Source organism: Lacerta agilis, chromosome 5 (assembly GCF_009819535.1).
Source record: "Lacerta agilis isolate rLacAgi1 chromosome 5, rLacAgi1.pri, whole genome shotgun sequence".
NCBI lineage: Eukaryota > Metazoa > Chordata > Lepidosauria > Squamata > Lacertidae > Lacerta > Lacerta agilis.
In genome coordinates, this window is record NC_046316.1 from 32,852,824 (window position 1) to 32,862,041 (window position 9,218).

Sequence of the window (9,218 nt, forward strand, 5' to 3'; positions counted from 1 at the left end):
AAATAAAAGGACACATTCTACTCATGTAAAAACATGCTGATTCCCGGACTGTCCAAGAGCCAGATTGAGAAGGCGATTGGGCCGCATCTGGCCCCCGGGCCTTAGGTTACCTACCCCTGACCTAGATAGTTAACATAATGCTGCACACACCAGTGTTCTCTGAGCAAAAAGAAGTTCCAGGAACAAAGCACTTTCCTAGGCTGGTTTTCCTGGAAGAGGCTGATCGCCATTCTGCAATATTTGAGTTTATTTACAAATACACCGATGCAGCATGGATGGAGGCACATCTCCTCATACCTCCATTCGCTTTTCTCTGATCCCCACAATTTTGGTGGGGATGAGGATGGGCTGTTACAAAGGACTCAGCTAGATTGGTTTTTTTAAAAAAGCGATTTATATGTGTTGTATATGCGATATAACATTGTGCCACCAGATGGCGCTGTGGATCCCCATTTTTCTCTATCCGTTTCCCCTGTTTAAATTTAGAATGCTTTTAACTGAAACACTTCTTTGATGTGTCTAGACTCAGCCAGAATGGCATCTTTCAGAGTTAAGGGCTAACGTGAGATTCTCCTTTACTTCCTGAATTTCCTAAGCTTTCAAAACCTTACCCATGGCACCCGCATCTGATTGACGTTCAAATAGCGACCATTGGATCTGTGGCAATAGTGGCTCTTCCAGGAGAGTTTACGTATGTATTCACATTCTATGTTGATAGTAAAGTGCATTCATTAACGTGTGTTAAGGACCTTCACAGTGCTTTCAAAAGCAGGATAAATAGTTGAAGGGAAAGAGATAGTTCTGGAAGACCTGCAACTGTGCATTTGGGAATGGAATGAAAAACAGCTGGGAAAGTGGAAAGGTCAAACAGACAATATGAGTGGCATATTAGTTCTGTATAAAGTACTGCAAACTTAAAAGGAGAAGGTCCAGTGCTCTTTTTTTTAGAATAGAAAAGGTGCCAGTATTCACCATGAAGTTGTCACAGTAAGTGCCACACTTTTAACATTTGCACAAAAAAAGAAAAGAAAAGGTGGGGCTGATACTGCATACCCTTGAATACCCCCAGAAAAAAAGCACTGGAAAAGATCCATTCCCATTTGATTTTGTACACATTAGCATAGTAACTATGTTATATTTAATAAACAGTGGACACAACTGAGCAAAAGATAAGTCATGATTAAGGTTGTAATTCTGTGCCCAATTTAATATAGGACTGCAGTATTAATCATATTTAAAGCATTGGGAATTAATCTAGTCACTAGCTTGTTCTACAAGTTTCAGGTTAACTGAAAGAGTAGCTCTGATCTAATCTAGAAGTCCTTTTCTATTCCCTTGTGCATGTCAGAGATGTCAGTAATTGTTTTTGCCCTTCTCCTAAATCCTCTCTAGATTTTGGAAGTACAACTTCCATCAGCTCCAGCCAGCATGACCATAGAAGGGATAGCCCAAAACACCTGGAGGGCACCAAGTGGGGGGGATGTTTAATAATAATAATAATAATAAGAAGAAGAAGAATATCTGTGTACCGCTCTCCATTCATAGATCTCAGGGTGGTTCACAACATAAAAAATTGGTTGCATACCAATCACCTACAAACCTTCAAGGTGCTTTGATAGTCTTGAAACCTGATTTACTTACAGCTCAGTGGAATGTTATGGAAACTGATGTATCTGTTTTCACGTTTCTCAGGACAATGGCTGGTAGAAGGATGCGTGAAGCTGTTAAAAGTGTAAGTTAACAGCTTCAAAATTATATGGGAGTGGCCCATAAGACAGTTCTCCTACTCTTGAGTTATTCATTTCCCCTTTGAATCAATAGACTGCTATAAAAAGCTAGCTAGGGCAGTAGTTTCTTTCTACTAATGCCATCCCATCCTGCTCAGCTGCCCACTGCCACAGTCTTGCTAAACTGAGCAGGATTTAAATCCCTCCCCTACTTATCAGCTGATAAGCAGAGGGTCAAATTCTGCTGCTTTGGCTGTGCACCCTACAGGCCCATGCAGCTAACACACGATTCACCCCCCTGTCAGAGAAGTGGCTGAATAGCAACTAATCACCAAACTTAAAACCATGGAGAAACCTGGTCTGAACAAAGACATTGGATTCTTATCTCATTATACATGACAAAGCTATCTTTAGCCATCTCACCCCTTGCCTTTCCCTGTAAGACCCTGTAAAAATTGCAGTCGTTAACAGTCGTCTACATGTTTCCCACAACTATCAGCTGATCACCCATTCCCACCACCCTTCTGAGTAATACCCCTCCCCACTCTCTCACTATATTTAAGGGTCTGGTGACTTCCGTTTCAGTGTATCTGAAGAAGTGTGCATGCACACGAAAGCTCATACCAAGAACTAACTTTGTTGTTGTTGTTCAGTCGTTCAGTCGTGTCCGACTCTTCGTGACCCCATGGACCAGAGCACGCCAGGCACGCCTATCCTTCACTGCCTCTCGCAGTTTGGCCAAACTCATGTTAGTAGCTTCGAGAACGCTGTCCAACCATCTCATCCTCTGTCGTCCCCTTCTCCTTGTGCCCTCCATCTTTCCCAACTAAGAACTAACTTAGTTGGTCTCTAAGGTGCTACTGGAAGGAATTTTTTTATTTATTTTGTTTTGACTATGGCAGACCAACACGGCGACCTACCTGTAACCCCGTCATTAGTTCTGAATAATAATTAGTTCTTCTGCTTCATGCCGATTGACTCATTTGTGCACCTGTTTCTTAGGAATTTGAGAGTCAAGGGAAACCAGGAATGAACATTTTACTTTCGGGACTGTGTAATATTTATACCCACTATATAACTACTTACGAAGAATACCAGGTAAATAAACTGGCACCACTCTCGTACAAAATTTCTTTTTCTTTCATATCTGACCATCTTTCATTACAGCTGCAAACTCTTTAACACCCACACCAGCAAATGAATGACTCAAAATTACCTCCAGAAAAATTGTGGATAGATTGGAGGCCCCATGTGCACATAAAGGCACCTCTCCAATGTGCCTGTCATCTAGTAATTTAGCAGGAGCATGAAGCAACAATAAACCCCAGAGGGCCTTCTCCCTGTTTTTCTGTTGCTGCCACTACACCTCATTGCACTCCCAGAGGGAGTGGAGGTTATTGTTCCTTGTCCTTGCGCACAGAAGCCAGGTCAGGACGTCCCATCCTCCTTCACCACATGAGGCAAAACAGGAAGATGTCACCCTGTCTCCGCCACCACACCCTGCTGAAGCCTCGCTTACAGGGGTCACATGGCAACTTCGGCATGTCTCCAGAAGAAGCCACCACCGCCACCATACGAAAGCAGCAGGGGCAGGCAGGGCACTTTGGCAAGTGCTGAGGCCCTTGATGCCAGCCCAGAACTCAAGTGTTTTCCTATGTCACTTCACAGGTTCAACGATACGAAGGAGCATCCACCATTTTTGGACCACACACCCTTTCTGCTTATATCCAGTCATTCCGTGCCCTGGCCAAAGCTATTGCTAAGGTAATTGCTAAGCTGTACAGATGGGACTCTCTATATTTAATTGAAACGGAAGTGCAGGTATTTTCCAGTGTGGTGTAGTGGTTAAGAGCGGTAGACTCGTTATCTGGGGAACTGGGTTCGCGTCTCCACTCCTCCACATGCAGCTGCTGGGTGACCTTGGGCTAGTCACACTTCTTTGAAGTCTCTCAGCCTTGCTCACCTCACAGTGTTTGTTGTGGGGAAGGAAGGGAAAGGAGAATGTTAGCCACTTTGAGACTCCTTTGGGTAGTGAAAAGCAGGATATCAAATCCAAACTCTTCTTCTTCTTCTTGTGTTCTTCAGGGGCTATTTCGTAATGCAGCTTGGACACTCTGTATTTAGGACTGGCTCTACCATTAGGTAGATGGTGGCAGCGCCAAGCTCTTGTCCTTTCCCTCTTCCATGCCTGTACATCGTTAAGACGCAACAGACCATTGCCATTTCAAAGCAAATTTAACTCGTTTCAGGATACTGTTCCGGACTTGCCCAAAATCCCAGAGCCAGACATTTTCAACATAAGCCTGAACCTTCTGCTTCCTGTTATCGATACAAAACCACTTGGTAGTAAATTTGGGAATGTCATACAAGATGCACGGTCAAATTACAGGGTGGTATGTATACAATTTTTAAAAAATAAAATCCTATGGTGTTCTTCTTTGTACCATTTTGAACACAGAAATTATTCAGTTTCTTAACGTACATCAAATACTGGATACTAATTAAGGATATGCATTTGGGAAATAGAATTAGAAGTTAGAATGGCAGTAGCCCCTTTAATATTCATCTTGGATTAAATAGATATGAACCAAAAGAACTCCAAATGAGATAACCCCAAACACTTTTTTCATTTATTATTTTCAGGCTTCTTTTTCCACACACACCCTTTCCATATTTATTTAGCTCTACACACACACACACTCTCTGTCTACTCCAACACACACATGATGAAAGTTGGGGCAACTGAAGGGGTGTCTTCCCCCTCTCCAAATGCTTTTATGTCAGAAGGGGGTTTTGTTTTTTGTTTTTTGCCGTACTGTGCAGTTCGGTGGAAAGTTAGCTTCTGAAATGCAATCTGAATTTTGAAACACAGAAGAACAAAATCTGAATTAACAAAATACAAATGAAAAACATACGAAATAAATTATGAAAATAATGTTTAACCACCCCAAAAAAGGTACAAATATAACCACTACCCTCCATCCTGCTGAGTTCTTTATTGAACCAAAACAGCACCATTTGTGCAGCAAAGAAATAACCCCACCCTCTTTTCGAAGCCACTGTACAATACCACACATTCCCTTATGTCTGTTTAGTGGTTCCTACTATAGTAGGAGCTGAACAAACACCACCCTAGTGCTCAGAGGAAAGTAGTGATAATCACCTGACCCCTTGCGCAGGAGCAGTGTTGTGTGGTGTGTACACACAACATAGTGTTTGTTTCCTCAAGAACAATTCTCTCTTTCACACCTCAGGGCGAAGTTGTTGATGTTCACTTTGTTGGTGCAAATCCAAGGAATTCTGCAGCAAATATGGTAAGAATCTTAAGGGAGAGGTTTTTCTGGGTTCCTTGGTTTCCACACACACACACACACCCCAGCTCCCTGCATCTATGTGCAGAGATTTGAGGTGCAAGAAATATGAGAGCATAAGGGATACTGAACGGAAACAAAGGAGAGGAAGGAATAGCACTTGGAAGCACATTGTTTGGTGGTGGTGGGGAAACATTTAGGCCAATGAGCCTCTGCAGAGGCAAGGAGGTCAGTCTCATCTCATGCTTCGCATGGTAATCTCTGGGTCACTGTTCTGTAAACTTTTCTTTTTCTAGACCAGTTTCACATTTCTCATAGTAGAGAAATTTGACAATGCTTCCAGAAGTTGGCAAGTAGTGCATGATGATGCCTCATGGAACACCAGGTGAGTCAAAATAATAATAATAATAATAATAATAATAATAATAATAATAATAATAATAATAATTCTGAGAACTGGCAGGGAGCTACATTTTCCTCAAAGGCCTTGAGCCAACCTTTTCACAATCCTAAAAGCATTGCTTGCATGTTGCAGTGATCCTTTTTTAAAATGCAAATAGCATCCTTAAGAGGGAGACAATCAGGTAGGGGACAATTGGAGGCAGGGAGATTTAACCCTTATGCTTCTCTGTCAAAGTACTGACGAAAATTCCTTGGTACAAGATGCAAGTTCTTCTTGGTTCCAGTGACAGCTTCTATTCCATTCCAAACAGCAATTTACAGAGCAGTGGTTTTTATTGGGACCACAACCAGTGAGGGAAATTTTCTTTCTAAGCCTCCCATGTGCCATGTAGCTTGTCCTTGATTAGGTCTACCAAAAGCAATGGCATGCACCTCTGCTTCTACATTTGTGGAATCCCCCCCCCAGGAGGCTTGCTTGGTGCAATCTTTTATCAATTTGGGGGCCACCAGGCAACTGCATTCCTTTTTGTGCAAAATTATCACTGATGCAGCCTGTTTCCTACAGTAGAAACGGGAAGTATAAATGTAAAAATACAAAGTTGATTAATCGGCTTATATATAGGTATATTATGTTAGGTAAAGGTAAAGGGACCCCTGACCGTTAGGTCCAGTCGCGGACGACTCTGGGGTTGCGGCGCTCATCTCGCTTTACTGGCTGAGGGAGCCGACATTTGTCCTCAGACAGGTTTTCCGGGTCATGTGGCCAGCATGACTAAGCCGCTTCTGGTGAACCAGAGCAGCGCATGGAAACGCCGTTTACCTTCCCGCCGGAGTGGTACCTATTTATCTACTTGCACTTTGATGTGCTTTGGAACTGCTAGGTGGGCAGGAGCTGGGACCGAGCAACAGGAGCTCACCCCATCGTGGGGATTCAAACTGCCGACCTTCTGATCAGCAAGCCCTAGGCTCTGTGGTTTAACCCACAGTGCCACCCCGACCCCCTTCAGCAATTATGGTTTTAATTTGTCTCAACATCTAATTTGAAATTTGTTACTCATAATAGCAGGGCTCTTGCTCATCCCAGTTGCGCATAGGAAGCAGGCATCATAAAAAACTGTGACATTTCAAATAGCTATCTGGACATTACCAGTCATTAGCTCGCATATGTTCCAATAAAAAAACCAAACTTCCTGCTTGCAATCTCATTCCCCAATCCTTTTCTGAAGACATGGGACTGGGAAGCACACAACGGGGATCCATCGTGTCTCTTTCTCCCATAGAATCACTGAATTGTAGAGTTGGAAGGGGCCACAAGGCTTATCTTGTCCAATTCCCTGCAGTGCAGGAATATTTTGCCCAATGAAATGTACTTTTCTGGTACGGTAACTGTTGCTTGTGTTTTAACAAATGTGTATTCTTTGACTTAATCCATCACCCTCGCTCTCCCAACCAGGTTCATCTGGCAAAAAGGCAACTGGGGACGAAGCACATCTCAATTACAATGGCACATTCAAAACAACACTGAACCAGGAACTTACAGACTACAATACTTTGGTCACAGCAAAGAATTGCTGGGCTCAATTCAGGCGTTTAATGGCTCATCTTCCACATTTGAAGTTTCAAACTGAAATCTGCAATTGTAAAACTGGTAGCTAGAAGCTGGAATGTTTATCATAGGGGTGATGTAAATAAATGTGAGCCTTTTGTGTAGCAATAGTGGCCATTTCCATCATTAGCCTCCCAATAGGATGACTTCTGGTATGAATTCTGTGACAGTGTTCCCAGTACTTACAATTTGTTCTCAGTCCTCTGCTGTGCAGTAGAAAATGAGATGCCAGGCGCAATAGAGATCGTAGGTTGGTTGTGCAGGAGAGAACATTTAAAGGGAGTAAATTTAAAGACAGACAGCCGGAATATTTGTACCAGCCTTCAAGTGTTTAAAATGAAACACTGTTGTTTTTGACAGAGTCATCCGCTACTGGACCTAATGGTCAGGGGTCCCTTTACCTTTATATAATAGCATTTTCATAGATCACAGAACTGTAAAGTTGGAAGGGACCTTGAGGGTCATCTAGTCCAACCTCCTGCAATGCAGGCTCAAACTCACAACCCTGAGATCAAGAGTCTCATGTTCTACTGACTGAGCTGAAATGCAAATTCATAAGCTTATTCTGTGGAATAGTGTTCACTGCAGATGTTCAAAGATTTGTAACTCGGGTGCTAAAACATTGCCCAAAAGTTGTGCTGAGCTAAATGGGCTACTGTGAAAACCTACTCATTCTCTCAGGACAGAGAAACATGTCTGTACTAATGCAGCCCTGGCCAAATGGATACCCTCCAATTCCCATCCACCCCAGCCAACACAAGCTGTCTAGGCCTAATGGGAGTTGTAACCCATAAAACCTGGAGGAAGCAGTGTTGGCTACCTAGGAGGGCCTTAGGAAAGCATACTGTGAAAAGTTGTAGGGAGGAAACAATGAGCTGGATCCTTGTGGCAGCACCAGGTGTCTACCTGCCAGTCCCAGCAGTACAGGACTGTGTGTCATGTGAGATTTGAACATCTTTGTGAAAGGAACAGCAGTTGATAACTTCGCTGTGGCTGGGGCATGCATACTGCACTGGCCAAGGCCTGCATGCACTAACTTTCCTGAAATGTTACTCATGAACACAATTAAATTCAGTAGAATATTTAGCCAAATGTAGCTTTGGGGAAGCGTGTGTTCAGTCTTTGGTCACTAGTTTGGTTTGGAAATTTATATACTGATTAACCTTTTGAAACTGATGAAAGCAAGCTGTTAATTTAATATTAAACTGCCTAGCTATTTATGCAACAGACTCACCAGACTCTGATTTACAGTAGAAGGATTAGCTCAGAGAATCATCGGTTTTTAGCAGCAAGCAGTGGAATGTCCAAGTGACAACAGACATGTTCAAAGATCAATAGTGAGTTCCTTATATAATTGGGGTGATGGCTCCCAAAGTTTCTTTCGAGAACATGTTGGCTTTACATGTTTAACAGGTGAATCCCCTCTGCAAGCAATCAGTTCAGACTGATCTGGTCCCCCTCACCCATCCCCAAAGCCTGCTGGGTAAGGAGGGAGGGAAAAGAAAGAAGGTTGGAAGAAGAAGAAGAAGAAGAAGAAGAAGAAGAAGAAGAAGAAGAAGAAGAGACAGACGCAAGGCAGCAGTCACTTAATTCTCTGGCTCTGCGTACCACCAGCATGTGTCACCTCATGGATTACCCTTGAGTGACCAAAAAAGTTTCCTCTTGGTTTGTTTTAAGGAACCTTGAAGAGGTCTAGTAGCCATTTGTAAGATCAGCCATTATTGGTTTGTCTCTCCTGCATGTAGGTGATCATGTAGTAGAATTCTTATTTTTGGCCAACAGAACAGACAAGGCCCCAAACCAACCAACCGTGAACAATTCAAAACCATTTGCCACCCTATGTGGGAAGTTATATATATAAAACTGCTTCAGTACAGATGTGCAGATTCCAGCCATGCCATAAAATAGGTTACTTGAGGTGACCACAACTGCAGAGAGAGAGCTGCCTCACAGAAACAGGTTGCACCCACATAATTGCATCATAAACAAGCAAATGTGTCTATCTATGCCCATAAACAGAGTCACTGCAATGCTTTGTAATTGTTATGCTATTAAGCAGGAGATGTGGCTGAAACGCAGAGAAATACCTTCCAGTTGCGCCGCATAATTCTGCTTAGTACAGTATATGCATTTTGGCAAGCAGTTTTCTTCTGACAAAATGCATCTTTGTTG

General features: G+C 42.8%; 1 protein-coding gene across 1 annotated transcript in view; it reads left to right on the top strand.

Annotated features, from left to right (window-relative positions):
- The window catches only part of ASAH2 (N-acylsphingosine amidohydrolase 2), a 33,255-nt gene extending 25,843 nt beyond the window's left edge, over positions 1–7,412 (top strand). Inside the window, exons 13-20 of the mRNA XM_033149227.1 lie at positions 597–691; positions 1,693–1,732; positions 2,730–2,825; positions 3,396–3,491; positions 3,977–4,120; positions 4,982–5,041; positions 5,335–5,423; positions 6,894–7,412. Of these exons, the coding sequence (XP_033005118.1) occupies positions 597–691; positions 1,693–1,732; positions 2,730–2,825; positions 3,396–3,491; positions 3,977–4,120; positions 4,982–5,041; positions 5,335–5,423; positions 6,894–7,068 (795 nt within the window). The 3' untranslated portion in view covers positions 7,069–7,412. The remainder of the gene's footprint in view (positions 1–596; positions 692–1,692; positions 1,733–2,729; positions 2,826–3,395; positions 3,492–3,976; positions 4,121–4,981; positions 5,042–5,334; positions 5,424–6,893) is intronic.
- Positions 7,413–9,218: the final 1,806 nt, after the last annotated feature.